This window comes from Alternaria metachromatica (genome assembly GCF_023757995.1).
Source record: "Alternaria metachromatica strain BMP 0045 chromosome Unknown scaffold_1, whole genome shotgun sequence".
Lineage (NCBI taxonomy): Eukaryota > Fungi > Ascomycota > Dothideomycetes > Pleosporales > Pleosporaceae > Alternaria > Alternaria metachromatica.
In genome coordinates, this window is record NW_026055492.1 from 699,111 (window position 1) to 719,657 (window position 20,547).

General features: G+C 53.1%; 7 protein-coding genes across 7 annotated transcripts; 3 read left to right on the forward strand and 4 right to left on the reverse strand.

Annotated features, from left to right (window-relative positions):
• Positions 1-131: 131 nt before the first annotated feature.
• J4E83_000232 (uncharacterized protein) lies at positions 132-2,001 on the reverse strand (the record flags this gene model as incomplete). Its single annotated transcript, XM_049327195.1, has 2 exons — positions 132-1,072; positions 1,122-2,001. 2 exons carry the CDS (start codon positions 1,999-2,001, stop codon positions 132-134), a joined length of 1,821 nt encoding a protein of 606 aa, XP_049193340.1.
• An 848-nt stretch (positions 2,002-2,849) lies between these two features.
• Positions 2,850-4,933, forward strand: J4E83_000233 (uncharacterized protein; the record flags this gene model as incomplete). Its single annotated transcript, XM_049327196.1, has 2 exons — positions 2,850-2,856; positions 2,916-4,933. The coding sequence occupies 2 exons, from the start codon at positions 2,850-2,852 to the stop codon at positions 4,931-4,933; spliced, it is 2,025 nt and encodes a 674-aa protein (XP_049193341.1).
• An 80-nt stretch (positions 4,934-5,013) lies between these two features.
• On the reverse strand, positions 5,014-8,982 carry J4E83_000234 (uncharacterized protein; the record flags this gene model as incomplete). Its single annotated transcript, XM_049327197.1, has 1 exon — positions 5,014-8,982. One exon carries the CDS (start codon positions 8,980-8,982, stop codon positions 5,014-5,016), a length of 3,969 nt encoding a protein of 1,322 aa, XP_049193342.1.
• Positions 8,983-9,387: 405 nt separating this feature from the next.
• Positions 9,388-12,069, reverse strand: J4E83_000235 (uncharacterized protein; the record flags this gene model as incomplete). The annotated part of the gene is made up of 3 exons (XM_049327198.1): positions 9,388-10,338; positions 10,392-11,320; positions 11,373-12,069. The coding sequence occupies 3 exons, from the start codon at positions 12,067-12,069 to the stop codon at positions 9,388-9,390; spliced, it is 2,577 nt and encodes an 858-aa protein (XP_049193343.1).
• Positions 12,070-12,586: 517 nt separating this feature from the next.
• J4E83_000236 (uncharacterized protein) lies at positions 12,587-13,637 on the forward strand (the record flags this gene model as incomplete). Its single annotated transcript, XM_049327199.1, has 2 exons — positions 12,587-12,748; positions 12,798-13,637. 2 exons carry the CDS (start codon positions 12,587-12,589, stop codon positions 13,635-13,637), a joined length of 1,002 nt encoding a protein of 333 aa, XP_049193344.1.
• A 1,241-nt stretch (positions 13,638-14,878) lies between these two features.
• J4E83_000237 (uncharacterized protein) lies at positions 14,879-16,912 on the forward strand (the record flags this gene model as incomplete). The annotated part of the gene is made up of 2 exons (XM_049327200.1): positions 14,879-14,928; positions 14,977-16,912. 2 exons carry the CDS (start codon positions 14,879-14,881, stop codon positions 16,910-16,912), a joined length of 1,986 nt encoding a protein of 661 aa, XP_049193345.1.
• A 590-nt stretch (positions 16,913-17,502) lies between these two features.
• J4E83_000238 (uncharacterized protein) lies at positions 17,503-20,336 on the reverse strand (the record flags this gene model as incomplete). Its single annotated transcript, XM_049327201.1, has 3 exons — positions 17,503-18,479; positions 18,534-19,452; positions 20,277-20,336. The coding sequence occupies 3 exons, from the start codon at positions 20,334-20,336 to the stop codon at positions 17,503-17,505; spliced, it is 1,956 nt and encodes a 651-aa protein (XP_049193346.1).
• Between the last annotated feature and the right edge of the window lie 211 nt (positions 20,337-20,547).

Genomic DNA, 20,547 nt, shown 5'->3' on the forward strand with positions numbered 1-20,547 from the left:
GCAAAGTTCCCAAAGAGTTGTCTCGAGAGCAGGGAAAAACAATTTAGTATTGAATGATTACACAATAAACTCTATCAAACTCATCATCCCAGCCCCAAGCCACCAATGTAACTACCCCAAGTATCACCACCTCACCCCTTCAAATACTTCGCTCCACTCCTCGTACCCCCCTTCACAACCTTCCCCAGGGAGTTCGACCTCCGCTCCTTCGCCATCTGGATCACATGTTCGTCGTCAAGAACAACCTCTTTCCCCGCCTTCGCTTTGCGCGCCGCTCTACCTGCTGCAGCCGCTTTGCTCATCTTCTTCGTAACCGCTGTGGTTTTGGTGGTCTTTTTGGTAGGCTTGGTCTTGGTGGACGTGACAACGGTGGTGAGTTCCTGAACATCTTTTGCGAGGTCGTCGTCAGAAAGCTCGTCGGAGTCGCCAGATTCATCGGGTTGGAAGTGGACGGCTTTATCTGGAGACTTTTGCGTCTTGGTTCTGCTGCTTTTCCGTGAGGAAGAGACGATAGACTTTGACCGCTTGGTCTCGGGGGTGTAGTTTTGTTCGCTGAGACTGCGTTTACGCTTGGGCTGTTTTTTGGTGGCGGTCTTGGGGGTAGCGACGTTGGTCTGACCTGGGGTATGCTGCGTCTTGGGAGGTGAAGCCTGGGTAGACTTTGGCTGACGACCATTTGGCTTGTTCGGGATGACCACCTGTGGATGGATACTAGTCTTAGTCGGCGATGCAGGACTGGGAGCTGCAGTACTGACACCGCTTTGGCGTCTCGGGCTACGCTCGAGGGATGTCGCCCGCTCTCGGTTGAGCTTCCTAGCGACAGGTGAAGTGCTTTGTGGGGTTCGTGTAGGTATATCCAGGTTCGCCTGCTTTGCTGCGTTGAGAGCTTCCTCTGCCTTACGGACCTTTTCACGAGCTATGAGAGCTGCCGACTGTGCCGCACGAGCTTTGTCCCCTATAGCATGCGCATCCTCGTCTTCTAGGCGTGGCTGATCAATACTGCGGCCAATAGCACCGGTACGAGACTTGACAGGTGTCGTGTTGACAGCATCGCGGATCGTTGTAGGATCTACTAGGTTGATGTTAGCGAGACACATCCAAAAGAAAACTATATTGCTCACCTTGAGTTCCTGCGGAGAATTTGTCCAGGAAGACTCGTGGCGCATATTTATAGTTGCCGGCGCGCACTTTATCATCATATTGGTTCAATTCTTCCACAACCTCTTCCAGGCTTCCAGGAGTTCCCAACTTGCTGATCTCCTCTTGAACTTCGGCACTGGGTATCAGAAGCTTGAAGCGTGACCCAGACTCGTATACCGGGAGGTTCTTGTACTGCTCCAATTCAGGGCGATCAAAAGGTATGTTAGTCTCGACAATCTTGCCTTCTGCCTTCATTTTCTTGCCAGACTCGGAAAGATCAAAGTCAATCTTGAGACTCTCCCAATGCGCCATCTGAAAAGTCTCTGGAAACGGCAGCGAGGCTGGATAGTTCTTGTGCCACTTTTCCGGTTCGTTGCTCGGGCCACCGTACTTGAACCGTTCCTCGCGCCGTTCCTTTGTTTCTGCCGCAGGCACTTGTTTGCGGGGCATGGCCTGAGGTTCGTCCGGTGTATCGCCTCTTCGATAAAGAGCTTGCGTTGCAGAAGGCGTATCGGATTCTGATGCCTCCTCTATGATCATCGACGTAGGAGAATCCCCGCCTAGCGAAGACGATGAATCTTCTCGCGTAGCTTCTTCCTCAAACTCGAGCCGCGCTTGACGAATCATAGCTTGCGCGCGCTCATACAGCTGGTCGTTGAAGTTGCGCTCTTGCGGAGGAAGTCGCTGGAGGAGATCCTCGTCGATCCTCTCAACGTGATTCATGTAAGTGCTATCAGTGTCATCGCCTCCTTCGTTATCCAGGTAGCGGATCGCTTGAGCTAATCGTCTGTCGTTGATCTCTCGCTGTGTCGGCTCCTCCTCGCTAACTGGAGGGACGTTTTCGAAAGCTGAGATATCCATGTGATCTGGGGATAGGGCTATCTCAAGGTTGCGATTTGCAGACGCCAAATACTACTGGAAGCGCCTGTCTTGGTCTGTGACAATGTTTGTTCACTTGAGCGCATTAGCAGATGACACTTCATTCATGCACGTAGCAAACATACCAAGACGTCTATGCTTCAAACGACTCTTGAACCTGACCAAGCGAAAAATCGATACATCTCTTGCCATGATGCCGGACGGCATTTGAGTGCGCAGTAGTCTGTAGGCGTCTTTGTCATGACGGCCGGGTACTGGACAAAGGCCATCTGAAGCAAACAGACCTGGTGCCTGCCGCAAGCGGCATTCCTACTTGAGATTGTTTGACTATCGTACCGACATTTCTTCTTTGTGCGTGTCAAAGACAACCAGACGTCATTTACAGCCATTGTCTCGGCCTTACTATTCAGCTGCTGGATGAGTATGCTGGGGTAGGACAGCTACCCAATTGATACTACCTAGGTATACTTCACATGCCGCCGACGCGGAGCAGCATGTGGCTTTCTACGGGCAACGCAAGAGGTTGGCCATGTCTGGGCGATGAGGGGAATGCAGCCACTCCAGGATAGAGGAGGGGAGGTGGGAAGGCTTACTCGAGAGACGACTGGGGTGCCCCTAAATGCCTCGGCTCCACAGCTCCCATGGTGCCCACTGCCGCTAGCTGTGTGGTCAAACGTCACTAGCTGGCGACAACGGGGTGTCGCGGAAAGTTGATGAGTAGATTGTATCTGATCAAGTCTCTTCTTTTGTCTATGCGAATACTGGACATTGCGCGGTTGTAGCATTTTTTATACGTTTCGTTGTTGCTACAGATCTATTGGTTACCGGTTATGTCAGGTAATCTCGCGTCAGCCTGTAACCACACGGCGCAGCTCGCTGACACATTGCACTGCCAGTTCTTCCCTTTGCGCTGCCCGCCGCCGCAGCTGGTCTCGCGTATCTTAACGGCCGCCATGGATTCACCTACGACTGGCCCCTCTTGTCGTCCTTCATCGGCAGCAGCATCGTCGGCGCGCAGCAGGAACGACGCGACACGCTGAACCTCTTCTACGAACTCGAGGCGCATGCCCACTCCTCTGCGCGCGCAGACCGTGCTTGGATCATCTTCCAGGGCAAGACATGGACGTATGCGCAGGCTTACGACGTTGTGCTGCGGTACGGGAACTGGCTGAAGAGCAAGGGCGTGGACAAGGATGAGATTGTCGCAATGGACTTTGTCAACTCGGACGTCTTCATCTGGGTCTGGTTTGGCCTCTGGAGCATTGGCGCGAAGCCCGCCTTTATCAACTACAACCTCTCCGGCAAGCCGCTGGTCCATACCGTCAAGACGAGCACTGCGCGCTTGGTGCTGGTGGACCAGGAGAGCAGGGACAAGTTCAGCGAAGATGCGCTGAAGGAGCAGGGCCTCACTCGCGTCCACCACGCAGACAAGGTCAAATACACGTTTGAGCAGGAACCGTCCGACGTCCCACAGTCAGTCAAGAACCAGACACAGACTCCCCAAGCCGCCATCGAAGCAGGCGCCGTCTCTGAGCCGTTGACTGCGCAGCGAAACCTCGAAATCATCTTCTTCGACGACGCCCTGACCTCGACCATCCTCACGCACCCGCCGACGCGCCTCCCCGACTCGGCTCGCTCCGACCAAAAGCGCAGCAGCATGGCCATGCTCATCTACACATCCGGCACGACGGGCCTGCCCAAACCCGCCGTAATGTCCTGGGGCAAATGCGGCGGCGGCGCAAAGTTCGCCGCAAGCTGGATGTCACTGAAGAACGACATCGTCTACACCTCCATGCCCCTCTACCACAGCTCCGCCTCCGTCCTGGGCGCCTGCGCCGTCCTCCGCGCGGGCAGCACAATCCACCTATCCAAGAAATTCTCCCACAAGACTTTCTGGCCCGAAATCCGCTCCTCGCACGCCACAATCCTGCACTACGTCGGCGAAACATGTCGCTACCTGCTCTCGGCGCCGCCCTCCCCCCTCGACAAACAGCACCACCTCCGCGCCGCCTTTGGCAACGGCCTGCGCCCAGACGTCTGGGAGCCCTTCAAACAACGCTTCGGCATCAGCACCATCTACGAATTCTACGCCGCAACCGAAGCCCCCGGCGGCCTCTTCAACTGCTCTTCAAACTCCTTTTCCAGCGGCGCAATCGCCCGCAACGGCCTCCTCGCCAACTTCCTCATGACGCGCAAACTCACCCTCGTGCGTATGGATCCCAACGCTGATCCCCCGGAGCCCCTCCGCGACCCCAAAACCGGTCTGTGCCACATCAGCGATTACAACGAGCCCGGCGAGTTACTCGGTAAACTGGATGCAGACAATATCAAAGACGGGTTCCAGGGCTACTACGGCAACGAGAAGGCGACCAACTCGAAGATTATTCGGGATGTCAAGACGAAAGGGGATGCGTATTTCCGGTCTGGCGATCTCATGCGCTGGGACGCGGAAGGAAGGTTTTGGTTCGTCGATCGCATTGGCGATACGTTTCGTTGGAAAGCGGAGAATGTGTCTACGGCTGAGGTGTCGGAGGCTGTGGGCAAACATGACAGTGTTGCCGAGGCGAATGTATATGGTGTTGGTGTTCCGGGACATGATGGGCGTGCGGGGTGCGCGGCGATTGTGTTTGAGCAGGGGGTTGGTGAGGTGGGGGAGAGGTTGCTTGCGGAGCTGGCGCAGCATGTTAAGAAGGAGTTGCCTGCGTTTGCGGTGCCTGTTTGGATTCGGGTCACCAGGGAGATGCAGTTGACGGGGACTAATAAGCAGCAGAAGGTCGAGTTGCAGAAGGAGGGGATTGATCCGAGGGTTGTCGAGGAGAAGGGGGATACGTTGTATTGGTTGAAGGACGGGACTTATAAGAGGTTCACGTTAGAGGACTTGAAGAAGATCGAGGGCGGGAGTGTGAAGTTATGAAGACCTTGGAAGGGATGTCATGTTGTGTAAGATATGGGTTGGGTAGATGTAATGATAGATAATATCGAGATTGTTCCAAGTCACTTGGCTGCTTTCCCCTTCCGCGTCTTCCGTGGTTTCTTCGCTGTGGGTCCCTTGTAAAGCTCATCTTCTTCCTCTTCCTCAACACTAGCAGTCGCATCTCCATCCTCCTTTTCAGCCAAAGACATGGGCTTACTTGCAGCCTTCCTCTTCTTCCTGCCTGTCCCGCCAGTAGTCGTCTCATGCGCAGCTTCTGCCTCTCCACCTGCAGTCGCCACCCCATCTCCTGTCTCTCCATCCTTCCCCGCCAACCGATTCAACGCAGCACCCAACCTCTTTCCAGCTGCCCCTGTACCCTTCTTCTTCCCACTCGGCCCGCTCTCTGCATTCCTCACTCTCGGCGCAAAAGCGCCAGCCCCGACACCCCCCTCAAAGAACCGAGTAATATTCGCCTGCGTACCCTCCTTCTCCCTGCGATTCATGTCCTTGATGACAGGAACAAGCACCTCATCCGTCCTCTCAGGACTCCATCCAATCTGAGAACTCAAGAAAGAACGCAAAGCAGCCAGATCGGGGACGCCCCATTGGAACGGCTCAGGGTCACTGTCGACCTCGGGATGAAGGTAAGCTTCCGCTACGCGAGGATCTGGGAACCCTGGTGGTAGGAAGAGTTTGGTAGCCTGGTTCTTTCGGAATCGTTTTCGGAACGGTTTCTTTGCGTCTTCTTCCTTCTTGATAGTTCCACTTTGGACGCCATCCCACCAGGTTCGGAAAGACTCTAGGTCTTGAAACTCGGAGAGGATTTCTAGCGCGGTTACGGGCCCGATGCCTGGAATGCCTGTTGTGTAGTCGCTGCCAAGCAATTGGGCAATTGCAATCATCTTCTCTCGTGTGAGGCTGAATTCATTGGTGAGGTCTTGGGCGAGGTAGCATTCGACAAATTTGGCTGCGTTGAACATGTTCTTGTAGACACGCGTACCACCGAAGAGGAAAGTATCGGAGTCGTCGGTCACGATACCGTCCACAAGGCCAAGTGTGACCAGTTCAGCGCATTGCGCTTCGGCTTCCATGGGGGCTGTGATGTATGGCAGTCCGAATAAAGTTAACAAGTGCTGGCACTCGGATATCATGGTCTGGGTGACTTCATCCGCATCTCGACGATCCTTCTTCTGCTGTGCGCGGAGCTGTTTGAGCTCGTCATCGAAATTTACCCTGGCTGCAGTGTTGTTGGACAGTTCTTGAGCGAATCGCGCATGCTCTTCTGCTTCTTTCGCTAGAGATGCGAATAGTTCTTCGTCTTCGGGATCAGAGTACTGATCCGAGTCGTTACCTTCAGGCATGTCTAGAGGTGCGCTGTCATCTACTACGCCACTGTGAGGGACAATAGGCTTTGTCAGATCGTCTGGACCTTGTAAAGGCGATAGCTCCCTTGGTGGTCGACGTGGTCGTTCCTGGCGAATGGGGACATCTTCAAATACTGGCGATGGTGACTTTGGTTGTACAGCTGCTGTTGCAACAGGCTCGCCCTGCATAGGCACGTCTTCAAACTCTGGCGATGCCGACTTAGTAGGTTCAGTCAAATCGGCTGTCTCTGTTTGCATGGGTACATCCTCAAACTCTTCAGATTCTTCGGACGGAGACCTTGGAGGGTGCACAACTGTTAGCTCTGACTTCCCGTCAGTGGTCGACTTCTGCTGTACATGTCTCTCGTCTTCAGGCTCGCTCTCAGACCAATCCACTGGCTCATCATCGGAATCATCCGCAAATGGAGTCTTCTTCACCAGACTAGGATCTTGACGGGGAGGCGACTTCTGCTGCGGAGAAAGCGGTTTAGGAGGCTCCGCTTTGACTTTGTCAGCGAGATCGCCCATCCTCAATTTGGGATCCTCAATTGGAACGTCTTCCATCTGTGCATCAGCCTCGTCGTCTGAATCGATTGCAATCACTTGCTCCTGATTCTGGCTAGCGGGCGCATCCAAATCGATAACCTCTTTGATCTCTGGCTTTCGAAGGGTTGGGAGCTGCTGGAAATGGAATCTGGACTTCTCCTCCTGACGCGCTTCTTCCCACTGTTCCTTCTCTTCTTGCCGTTGAGCATTCACTTCTTTTGCTATATCTCTTTGGCCGCTGAACCACGGTGGAAGTGGCACGGCATCCTTCTTATCTTGCCCATAGTCCTTTTCGAAACCGCCTGCGTTGTCTTCTTCGAGCTTGTCCATTTTCTTCTTGCCTAAAAGAGAGTTGCCTAGGTTGAGTCTTTCGAAGGGGAGCGGCCCGTCAAAACCGGCAGCATTCTTCGGCTTTGGCGCAGACTTGATAGCGGGTGCTGGTGTTGGGTCCTGTTGTGTAAATGAAGATTTCCTTGGCTTAACTGGACGTTTGGACTTGCGAGACTCCGCTAGTGCAGCCTGCAAGTCCATATCCTCTTCGCTGTCGCTTCCTTCAAAAGGGCCTTTTGGAGCAAGCTTGTTACTGCGTTGATTGGCAAGCCTTGCGATAGCCATTCCAGAACCCTTCGTCCCAGCGAAAGGATTCGCTTCAGCGGCACGCTTCTGTTCGAAAACTTCACGCACTGGATCGTCTTCAGATTCCTCAGCGACAGCTTGTTTCTCGGGCTGCATTGACAAGGCAATGGCTTGCTGTAACTGCTCGTTCTCAACATCATCCCCTGCATCATCCACATCGATCGCCCCGTTCATCGGAACGTTCTCCCAGTCTTCCTCTTCTTCGTTGTCATCCGCAAGGAACAACGAGTCTGGATCCTGGTTGATCGGGGTAGCCCTTTGTGGTTTAGACTGTACTGGCTTCTCTCTCCTCGACTTGTAAAGCCTTCTGCGTCGTGTCGCAAGCTCGTTCGCGATGAACTCACGACCCTCCTTCTCTTGGGCGCTCAAGCTCCCCTTGGGCTTTGGCAGCCTGTTCAGGCCCTCGATTGGGACGTCCTCGAAGTCTTCATCGTCCTCCCATTCTTGTTCTTCTTCAGCAGGGCGCTCTGGTAGGTCCACGTTGATCGGCTTGTGAGCTTTGCCCTCTTCCTTGTTCAGCACAACTCCGAGGGCCCAACCGCCTTCCACTCCGTCGTTCTTGACGAGAACATACTCCCTATCTCTCTCGCCCGCAACGCGATTGAATCCGCCTGCGCCAAATGCATCGTCGTTCATCCCGTTGAGGTTCATCAATCGCTGCGTAAGTTCATTACGTTCGCGCACACGCTCGATTTGGAACTTGGAGAAAGCCATCCTGTCTGGAAACATTGCGTCAAGCTGTTCTTTTGAGTGTCCCATCCTGAGTCGACTTCGTAGCCTGGCTGCGTTCAAGATGTTGTACCTATCAGCCGGAGGCAGGCTCTGGAAGAAATGACCATCGAAGTCAATCTTGGAGAAGTCATAGACATTGATATCTTCGCCTCTGTCAAATTGACGTGCGTACTCCTCCAGCTCTTCAAGCGACATGACTCTGGGATCATTCGCAGCCCCCATTTCTGACATGGACTTGCCCAGGTCCGGAAGGTGATATTGGTCCTTCTTCTTGAAGGTGCGATTTTCTGTTCGCTCCTGGGGCGTCTGCAGAAGTTCCTCCGCATAGACCAGATTATCGGGTATCTCTTCCTCCTGTTGCGGTGGCTCCTCTCTTGGATGCTTGGCAGCTTCCTTCCGCCTCTTCTCTTCTTCCTCAGCAGCCCTCTGCATTTGTATAGCCAGCAACTTTCCAGCTGTCCGGACCGCATCTTCTCGTCTACCTTCACGTCGCGACTTGCGGTTGTTGATGGTTTGTCGCTTCAACGCCGGTGCGCCGCCATCGAAGACGAAGACGGGCTTGATGCCGATGAAGAGAAGCTTGCATACTCGGCGAAAGAAACCGACAATATGGCTGTTCCGTAAAGCGTTTCCTTCCTTGTCGCGCACGGCCTTGAGGAACTGGTATATCCAGATGGAGGCATCGACGGCGAGGCGCTTCTTGTTCAGCGTTTCTATCTTGATCGGCCGCGCGCAGGGCTGCAGAACGGTCCAGAGACCGGTGACACCCATGGCGCTCTTCTGGGGGCGTTGTCCATCTGTTTGGAGGGGTGGAAGTGGTCGTCGACTCGATTTCTGAAAGGCGCAGGCTGCCGTGTGATCGCGCGTTCAGAACGTGTTCTCGATGACGACATGCCAAGTCTGCCAAACGCGACTATCACGTGCGTAAGCGCTAGCGTCGTCGCGAGAGCATCCGGACATATGCGAGATATGAATCTTAAGAAAAGATAGAAGAATCATTATGAGGCAACATGATTGATGATGCTAGATCATGCCTTCATACACACTGTCTACGTTCTGTCTACGTTCTGCATGGCTTGCGCGGCCTTGAAAGACGCGTGTCATAAGCTCAAGACGAATAACTTTGCCATTAATATTGTTACATTCTAATCTAGGTATAAGGCGAAGGAAGGCAATCTATAAACCCTGCCCCTCGACACCAAGACCCAATCCAACACTTTGCACTTCGTCTCGGTCTTCCTCGTCGTCACCGAAATCTGCTGCCTCGCCATGATCCTCAGCGTCCTTCATACCAGCATCGGTATCGCCAAACATGTCTCCTTTATGCTGCTGTCTGCGCCTTGATAAATCTCGACTTCCCTCGGCATCATCCGAGTCGTCGAAAACCCTACTCTGCTTTCTCCCCGTAGGGACGTCTATAATGTCGCCGCTTGGTCGGAACTCGAACATCGAATTAGGACGATCGTGACTGAATGGCGAATCACGGGGACGAGCTCTGAGGGCTGTAGAGTGTGTTGTGGCTTGAGGCGACATAGCGGACCACCATCCACTCAATCGTTTTCCCAACGATGGACTGTCGGGGGCGTCTGGCTTCTCAGCAGTGTTTGCTAGATCAGCTGGCGCGTTCTTCTTTTTACGCGCGAATGTAAGACCAAGAGGGAGATTCACGGGCGAGCTAGGCCGCGATGGTCCGGCAGTGGAGGAGGACTCTGATTCTGAAGCTGGGTATAGAGCCTCACCGTCAGGGCCATCGCTCCCTGTGCGCTTGAGCAAGCTACGAAGGTCTTCTTCGCTGAGAGTGTTGACAATGTCGTCATCGCGTGCCCCACGAGGTCTGAATCTCCGTCTTCCTTCCTGGATGGCATATTCCAACTTGGCACGATTCGCGATGAACTTCAGTTTGGGGAAAGCCGACTGTTGGCCAACATGTATCATGCGTGCTAGTCGCTCTGGGGTTGGGTCCGTGAGGATATACAAAAAGTCTGAAGGTATGGACTTGGGCCAGATGGTAATGGTCCCACTGAAGCGTTGCAGCCAGAGTTCACTCCAGTCCTGGCCTAGTGGTCGCGGTAGAAGCTCGAGATGGCGAAGCACCTTTAGCCATTTGTTGAGATCGAGCTTGAGATACTGGATCAATTGATTAGCATGCGTATTGAGACTCCGTTGTGTGGTTGACGTACTTGCTCTGTGGCGGAACCAAGGAAACCACCTCTCCATCCGCGTCCACGGCGATGGGTGACAGGTCGACCAACCGAGCCACGGGATGAGAAGAAGAAGATATTGATATGAGGGTTGACCTGGCTGACGATTGAAAATCGAACGTTGAAGTGGAGGTTCAGCGCTTTCAGTGGAATGTCCGTCCGGAGACTTCCATCCTTCCACTTGTGTCCAAAAGAGTAGGGTGAAAGAGTGCCGTCCTTGTTCTTTTTCATGAGGACCACTGGGTTGAGAATTCCAGGGACGGCAGCAGATGCCAAAACTGCTGACCAGACAACACAGTCCGGAGCCGTGATGTAGTTGGCTAAGATGGTCGGAGAGTGGGGGTCGGAGGGCACGCAAGAGACGTTCAGTATACGTCCAGTCCTCTGGTATGCTTCTTTGAACGTCAGACTGCCACGGGTCATCCAAGCGCACTTTTTTGCCCAATCGACACTGTCAAATCTCGCTCCTGTCTTGTACCATCTCTTTGACCATGTAAGGATACCTTCGTGGCAAGCCGTGATGCGATGGGCCAGAGCGGGTACAAGTAGTTTCTTGAGTTCATCGTCGGTCCTCGTACATAGCAGTGCAGCTACGAGAGCTCCACCAGATGTACCAGTGATGACTTCGGGCAGCAATTCAGCATCCATGAGAGCCTTGGCCACACCGAAGTGGTAGTATGCAAATGTCGCTCCTCCAGACAGACATAGCGCAGTGCGACCGAAGTTGCTGCCGAGGTGTTTGAACAGGGCGCGCTTGTTCTCTGCATCGAGCTGTGTGGTTTGCAGGAGAAAAGTGAGCGACGTCTCGGCTTCGTCGACGAATTTCTGGACGAGGTCTTTGGTTCCGTAGTACGTCTCGCTGTACAGTCGGGGGTTCTCGAAACCTACGAAGTTGTTCTTCATGGAGGCTAAATGCGACGTTAGATGTGTTCTGTGGCGTGGAAAAGACGGGGCGCGTACCTTCTAGGAGCGCACGAAGGTCCTCGACAGCCGTGTGTTGGCCTTGTGAGGCTTTTGATCCTGGCCCGCTCTTCTCTTCTGCTTCGGCCTTTTCGCGCAGTTTGACCATCTGCTGGTGTACTCTTGCAATCGTCTTGCTGTCGTAATAGGCATAGTCGGCCTTCTCCTTCCACGACTCGTTGCCCAGATATGCGTCGAGCTCCTTTGCGCCCTCAATCCACTCTTGGTAGGATCGCGCATCCTGCAGCCGCTGTCTTAGTCTCTGCCGTGTGCCTCGCCATGTGATCCAGTGCTCGTATAGGTATATGTACAGGCGAGTGAAGACGTAGGCTATGCTGAGGAAGAACAGCCACCCCAGCACGACCAGGAGCAGGGGCCACTTGAGCAACACATAGACGAAGCCTTCGCGCGTCTCGTCCTTGCCGCGTCGCGGGGGCGCCTTGCTCTTCTTGCGCCGCTTGACGCGCTGGTGGACCGGCCGCCAGTCGTTCTGGGCGGAGATGAAGGTTCGATCGGGCGGCAGAGCCGTGAGGTCTTCGGTGGATGGTGAATTCTCAGGCGCAGCGAGGGCTTTCTCGAATTCGATAAAATGGTCTTCTTCGACAAAGTCGTTCGCGTAGTCGGGCAATAGGGTGAAGTCGAAGCCCGTCGAAGAATATGGCTCGGGGCCATCCGTCTTCTTGTCTACGTCAGCCATGAGGGGGAGAAACGTCGGGTGTAAATCGCATCGTCGAGACGGTTAGGGGAGACGACTCAGGTGATGTCAAATGGGCGTGTTGGCATGTGAGGCTCGAAGCTTCGGGTGCTAGCCAGTACGTCACAGGGCCCAGGCCGCTCGGAACCCTTCCGCCGGTAATGCAGAATTGTGCATCAACACCACGTCTCGCCCACACCAAGCCCTTGCCGACCTGCGAGGCATGCGACCTCGATGCAGAACACTCCAAGCCGTCGTCCGATCGCGAATCCTTCCGCCCCCGCAATGGAGGCCTCGCCGCTGTCTGATGACGCTGGCCATCGAGACGTCTTGCGATGATACCTCGGTCGCCATAGTGGAAAAAGAGCTTCGGCACGGCCGGGCGACAGCGCAGTTGCACTTCCACAAGAAAGTGACATCGGACAATGCCGTCTATCAGGGCGTTCACCCGCTGGTGTCCCTTCTGTCGCACCAAGAGAACCTGGCCATGCTTCTCCATGAAGCTATGCGCTCTCTGCCGATGCGAGATGGAGGGATTCCTCCAGAAGATGCGCAAGCAAGCACAGTCGATCTCGCGACACGAAGGCTGCCTGATTTTGTGTCTGTCACTCGTGGGCCAGGCATGCGCAGTAATCTCTTCACGGGTCTTGATACCGCCAAGGGACTCGCTGTAGCATGGCAGGTACTGCGCGAGCTTCTCTCTACGGACTTGCTGCTGATAGCGATACTAGAAACCTCTCGTCGGAGTCCACCACATGCAGGCTCATGCGCTTACGCCACGCATGGTCAGCGCCCTCGAAGCCCACACCGAGCCTGAACACAGCGCCATCTACGATTCGACGTCGATACAAACCGCGCCAAAGTTTCCGTTTCTATCCGTCCTCGCCTCAGGTGGTCATACACTGCTCATACACTCGGCGTCTTTGACGGACCACCGCGTGCTGGGTTCTACAAATGACATCGCTGTGGGAGAGTGCTTGGACAAGATCGCTCGTGTAGTGCTGCCTACAGAGTTACTGGCAACATCAAAGAGCACCATGTATGGAGCGCTCCTCGAGGCATTTGCGTTGCCCGATCGCTCCCGCAAGCCGATACCCGGCGGCGCATCCACCCATATCTCGAAGCCACCAAATTATTCTGCGAAGACATACCTGGATGCTCATGGATACCTATACGAATGGTACGAGGTTCCTCTGAATCATGAAGACGCCATGCAGAAGAGCGCGACAAAATGGGGCTGGGCACTTAATCGGCCCTTGACTAAATCAGGTGGAGGTGTCAAGATCAACAGTCTTGAGCTGAGCTTTTCAGGTATCACGACAATGGTTGAGCGCATCGTTCGGTTTGGTATGGATCCGGTCACTAGGAAATTCAACAAAGTCGAGCGAACTGCGGCAGAAGTTAGCCTTGAAGAGCGCATGGATCTTGCACGCGAGACCATGCGCGCAGCATTTGAGCATGTCGCTTCCCGAGTAGTTCTGGGCTTGCAGACTCAAGAAGATACTCTAGCCGTGCCTGCGGTTGTCATGGCTGGTGGCGTGGCTGCCAACTCGTTTCTCCGGCACATGTAAGTCTGCCTGCAGTAGCGAGAACACATAGTTTCGTCGACTGGGATGCTAACGGCTGTAAGACTTGCGAAGACGCTTTGCGCCCATGGTTATCCGGATGTTGAGTTGCATTTTCCGCCGCCCAAATTCTGCACCGACAATGCCGCAATGATAGGTTGGTCTGGTCTTGAGATGTATGAAGCGGGTCACGTCTCTCCACTCAGCATAAGGGCAATACGAAAATGGCCTCTGGACAAGCTGTTGGATCCCCCGGCGGACGGGTAAAACTTTGACGTTACATACCACGTGCATGCAACACAAATTGTGCGAGCATTCCTCGACACCTCGCCAAAACACAAAACATCAGCTGGTGCCTGCATTGGCTTCTTCATCAGCCAAGCATGCATCTATCAAGACCACGTCGGCTACCGGCAGGAAAGTATGGCTGGCTTCAAGCAGATGCCACACTGGCTGGAGAAACTGCCAAGGACGTTATCAGTACGAGTATCTACAAGACTGATCTCGTCTTGTCTAAACATAGATGATCTGGAGCGTAGATGGACTGCATGGTACCCTGGAGTAAGTCGCTACCAGCTTTCACCTTTCCCAATGCGAGTGTTGAAATCCTCGCCTGCCATTTTAGTCTGGAAAAGAAAGCGCCAAGCATGTCCGCCTCCAGACCAGGCGAGGACGGTGTGCAGATAACGTTGTGAATACGTTGGGCGATGTAGAGCTGGATCCGTCTTATATGAAGCTGCAAGGGCATTGCATTAGCGACCCCGGACTTCTCGGTTGTTCGCATGCATGTCACGATCACATCAAATATCCAGCAATTAGCCAAACAACGTGCACTTTAATTCTGCCGACGGTCCCACGTTTCGCCAAATCAACGCTCTATAGAGTACGATTTACCGCTATATTTAGGCCTTTCCAGGTCATGCCACAGCTGTACCCGACGGCTATCTGGATATATTGCGCTGCGAGATCGAAAGCACGACCTAGAGCCCGGAACCACAACTATCAAGCATCGCTAATGCAATGTCTGGATTATCGCACACGTGCAAGCGATGTTCCGTACGGCACGATGGTGTCTAGGCTCGTATCTTTCATTTACAGACAGTATCGTCGCTTGTGCGGTCAGGCCGGCCAGAATGGTGAGCCGAGCGAAGTCTATAACTCTGCCGTACATTCGCGAAGATTGAGTTGATGCTGAGACGTCCTTGTAACCTGTCAATCAATCCTTCGTGAGACTCTGCTGATTGAACATGGCTCCTGCAAGGAACACTGTGCTGGCACTGCTAGGCCTTGCCATTAGGTTAGTCATGTCTACTAAACTGGCAAGCTGTCACTAACCTTCTTATAGCATTCGCGCAGCACCTGCTGGCTTACAACATCGCCAGATTGGCGTTCTTCCACCCAAACAGAGTGTCTCTTGGGACACTGGCAACTCAGAACCCACCGAAGAGCCACAAGAGCCTGTTGTCCCATCCAAGCCAACTGATGAGATTAGCCTTGGAACACCATCGGGCTGGATCAGCTGGGAAACCACCGGCCCAGCTCCCACAGATGCTCCAGAAGAACCTGAGTACCCGCCTCCAGCCAAGCCTACTGATCAATTCAGTATTGGTACACCGTCCGGCTGGATCAGCTGGGAGACGAGCGGACCTGCGCCCACACCTGCTCCCCAAGAACCCGACTACCCTCCTCCTTCTAAGCCGACGGATCAGTTTAGCATCGGCAAACCATCCTTCTGGGTGAGCTGGGCCACTGATGGGCCCGAGCCAACCCCTAAGCCCGAAGAGCCTGAGGAGCCTGGATACCCTCCACCTAAGCCTAGCGATCAGTTCAGCATCGGGAAACCATCTTACAGTATCACCTGGGACGGAGATGGTCCAGGTGCGTCGTCAATGCCTACGCCAGAACCGACACCTACACCGGAACCAACGCCGCCGCCAAAGCCAACTTCGAAGTACTCCTCCATCGTAACTCTTCCCCCTATCTGGTCGAACTCCAGTATGACTAGCTCCGCTTCTGTCACGAGTTATAAACCTCCAGCGTCTTCTTCTACTAAGTCTGCCTCATCCAGCAAGATTTCCTCTACCAAGAAACCCGGCTACCCTCCATGGAACCCATGGCCACCGAAGCCAACGACGATGAAGTCCACCGCAAAGTCCACTATGACGTCTACTAAGAAGCCAACTTCGACACTAAAGTCGTCGACAACTGCTAAGCCAACACCTTCCCCAGCTCCAGTCCCCTCAACAACCAAGAGCGCTATCATCAGCCTCTCTCCGCCTAAGTTCAGCGTGAGCTGGGATTTGAATAAGAGAAACGCAAAGCCTACTTCGACGACTACCAAGAAATCTAAGACGAGTAAGACTATGATGACAAAGACTACCACGAAGAAGAGCACTTCAAAGAGCACTTCAAAGAGCACGTCAAAGTCTACCTCCAAGTCATCATCAAAGTCATCTTCAGTAGCTACAACAACGCCTAAGCCTACATATACACCCAAGCCTACGCCTACACCAACACCATCCCCCACTCCAACACCCACTCCAACACCGACGCCCAGTCCTCCTCCCTCTTCCGCAACCCCAAGTCCGACCTCTACTTCCACCTCCACACGTTCAGCAGACATCACCGTAGGTCCACCCAACTACAGCGTAACCTGGGACTACGACGAGCCCGAACCAACAGCCCCTCCCTCGGAAGAAGAGCCCTACCCCTTCGACCCAGAAGAACCCTTCCCGGAGGAGCCATTTCCCGAGGAGCCTTTCCCAGAAGACCCAGACTACCCAGAAGATGACTTTCCGCCTCCCTCCCAACCAACCCAAGCAAACAGCATCGGCCTGAACCCGCCCACCGTGACCGTAATCTGGGGCAAAAAGCGTCAAGAAGACGATGATGCCTTACCCACATCTTCACCTGACCTCCCCACAGACAACGAAGACGACGACGGCCCCGTAGAAATCCCCGCGAACCCCGCGCCCACGCAACCCAACAGCGTGGGCCTCAACCCCCCAACCTACACCGTCATCTGGGGCAAAGAGAAGAAGCGCGCGCCTGAACCTACTGCCGCCCCTGCCCCCGCTGTAGTAGCAGAGCGAGAAGCAGTGCCAGCGCCGCAGAACAGTATTGGGCTCGAGTTTCCCTGGCAGAGTATCTCGTGGCCGAAGCCTTCGCCGCCCACGTATATTTCGTGGGGGAAGAGGGAGCTGGTTGCGGAGCCTACGGCTGTGCCGAGGGGGATGGAGACGGTTTATGTTAGGGGGAGGGGGGCTGAGGCTACGGCTTGAGCTTGAGCTTGAGAAAGTGGTGTGTTACGGAGGAAGGGAGATGGTATGAGAGCTTGTTGATGGACTGATGCGTGGAGGTGCGTGTGTGAGTGCCTGGGTGGGTAGTCGATTGATGTAGCATACATACCCTCGCTGATGTGTTTTCTCGGTATCCCGAATTCATCTTTTTTCCTCGTGACTTCCTTCAGCTCGCTATGGTGCAAAGTGATTATTCATTTACCCTGCTCCTAATTTGGGCGGTGACGCGAAGCGATCGAGGGACTCACAACTTCCGAATTCCATATGCACCCATCCAATCAGGTCCTCTCGAAAAGAGAAGTATCGTCAACACAAGAGCTTGCTCCTAATTTGGATGTACTCCCTTTCGTTTCCGACGCCGCAAAACTTCACCACAAGGCGAGCAGACCCCACAGATACACGCGAAGTCAGGAAGTATCATAGACATTACTTGTTTACGTAAATCAAGGCAGAAGTACCCAAAGCTATTGTACAAAATCCTAATTTCAATGCCCAAACCGGCAGATTGAACCACGGCAATAACTACGACCTGCGCTTGATCGCAGCCAGTTCCATGAGGACTGTGTTAGTGTCTAAGCCCCCTGGCTCCGCACCTGAAGCTTTTTAGGCTTCTTCTTCGCCTTCGGCTCCTCAGATGTCGTGGAACCATCTGGCTTCTCGTCCTTCTGCGGAGGAGCATTCTTCTTGTCAGCCGCATCACCATCTTTCTTAGGTGCCTGTTTAGTCGACTCCGTTTTCTTCAACTCTGGCTTCTTTGGTGCTTCCTTCTTCTCCGCCGTGTCGTCCTTCTTAGGTTGTTGCGCTTCTTTAGGCTTTGATTTCGTGCCATCTGGCTTGTCCTTCTGATTCAGCTTCTTCGGCGCTTTCTTCGCTTTGCCAGATGCGACGGATGAGGCGAGATCTTCGCCTTCTTGGACGTCTTCGACCATGAAGTTGGCTGCCATGCAGCGTCCACCGTTCTGCTTGCCCACGTCCATGGGGCAGGCGCTGAACACTATGACTACGTCTCGCTCGGCGCGGAAGCGGACGTGGCAGCGTTTCTTGCCCTTGGGCTCATCGACGCTGAGTGTAACGCCTTTTGTGCCTGCGCCGTCGCTGTGAGATGTACCTTCTGATTGCAGAGGCGCGTTCATGAAGAGATGGAGAGGTGTCGGTGCGATATTGACGGAGATGTCTGCGCCAACTGCTTTTGGGCCTTTCAGTCCTGCCGTTTCGTTGATCTCCTTGAGTGCGAGGACGAGGTTCTCGGCACAGCTACCATGCTCTGCTGGTTTATCGACACCGAGAGCAGCGTATTGGTTCGCGTCGCACGCCGCCGTCAGTGTATCGTGTGCACCAGGCGAGGTGTCTTCGATGAGGGTAACGATCGGGTTTCGTAGGTTGGTCAGAAGTTCGTCATCGACTTCGGGTACGAGTTTGTGCGAGGCAGCGCGCGTGTGTGGAAGAGAAAGGTACTCCATGGGAGGCTGCTCAGAGTTCGAGGGATTCGTCGAAGCGTAGGCGGAGTATACAGCGTAAGCTGAGGATGCGTACCCTGATCCAGTTGCAGCTACACGGTGTTAGTACGGATTCTTAAAACGTAGCCTTATGCTCGTGGACTTACCGGCAATAGTTCCAGCACCCACAGGTGTCTTCGAGAAATCGTACAACTGCTCCGCATAGCTCTTGTTCGGGTCGCGGTTATGGCTCGACTTGAACGCGCTCACGACGGATTTCGAGTCTGGCACTTCGACATTCGGTACGTAGCTCGAGAAGCTCTTTCCAGTTGGCAAGTATGAAGACCACTTCTTGGTGTTCTCCTCATTCTGCTTCTTCTCCTGCTCGGGGCTAGGTTTCTGCTCCGCTTCTTGCTTGCTCGCTCCACCTTTGCTGCGGTACGGGATAGAAGGAAGGTATGACGCCCATGTGCGCTTGTTGGGCTGCTTTGACGATGAATCTGTACTTTCGGTCGTCTTCTCGTTGTTGGGTGTATCAGGAGCCTGCTCGGGAGGGTCCTCAGCAGCTTCTTGCTTTGAGTCGTCGGCCTTTTCTTCTGTAGATTGCGTTTCTTTTCCATTGTCGTTACCATCTGCCTCCTTCTTCGGCTCCTTCGCCTCGTCATCTTCTCCTTTTGTCGCCTCTGTAGCTTTCTCTCCCTCTCCCTCAACAGCCTTCTTCATCTGCTCTGCTTCCTTCTTGAGTTGTTCGTCGTCCAGTTCCTTTCCTTCACCCTCTTCGCCGTCTCCATCGTCAGGCGGAGGTCCCAGACTAAACGCCCACATACTGACTACCTGCTTTCCGTATGTGTTGATGACCTTGATCGTCCGGCCTCTGGGCACAAAAGTTGCGACGCCATGGCGCGCAGGTATCGTCTGTAGTTCACCAGACATATCCTCGATCGTATTGAAATCGTGCTGGTCTTCTTTGCCTTTCACCTTCTTCTTGCGCTGCTTCTCGACGGCCGACAATACAGAGATGAGCGCAATGCCAGCGAGAGCGCGACGAGAGGGGACTTGAGGCGCCGTGTTGACGGCTTGTATGCGCTAGTAGCGCAAGCAGAGAAACAGGATAGATGGATAGTTGGTAGACGGCCGTTAGTGTATCTGGCTGCCGGACGTTGACTTCAACAACAAGTATTACGTGTCTAAAGTAAGCCTTAGCTTTAGTGTTTCTTAACTATAGAAACTTAGAAAAATCTTAACTTAATAACTAAAGTATACTATAGTTATATGCTACTAATACCTAAATAAGATAAGAGTATAAAGACTTTATACTTATGCGTTATTTCTTCTTTCTCTATCTCTATCTATATACTTTAAGATAGTAATAATAATAATAATTACTCTATAAGCTACTTATACGCTATTATTATATTTTAGTAGTTTTAAATATATTAGATATATACTTACTAACCTCTATAAATAGAAGCTAGTAGAATACACTACTATATATATAGACGCTATTAATTATACCTAAATAGATATACTTAAGGTAGTTACTCTAAATATAGTAGCTACTATTTTTATCTACGCTAATATCTCTATTAACTTTAATATTAAGCTCTTTATATATAAAAAGCTATAAGCTCTTAAATAACTCTATAAGAGAGTTCTTACTAATACTACTACTCTTAGTAATGTACTAATTATTGCTAAGCTTATAGTATAAGGCTAAAAAGAAGTATTAAGTTAAGTAAGACGTATCTTAGTTTTAATTTAAGAGAGAATAATAAGGAGATTAATAGTGTAGACTAGTAATTAATAAGCCTACAGGCGTGCACTAAACGTCTTCCGCAGCGTGACATCCAGCATCAACAACAAGTAGTGAGGTATAGAGCGTCTACCATATTCACGGATCGGTGACGTACGTGGTGCACATCATCGCGGTTTGCAGCGCGCGATTCGTCCAGAACGTCGGCGGCGAGCATGGAACCCCATGTGCAACGTCCCGCGCGATCACCTTGCTAAGATCGCGGATGACGCAGCGCGGTGGAACCCTGTTTTGAGATGGGAAAAGCAACGGACGGGACGCGGTTGCGGTTGCCCCAGAGCTCGCTTACGCTTGTAGGTTTGCAGTAACCTTGGAATCGCCCGTCAAGTGCTAGCCCTACAGGCGCTGCTCATGTTCACTATCTTTAT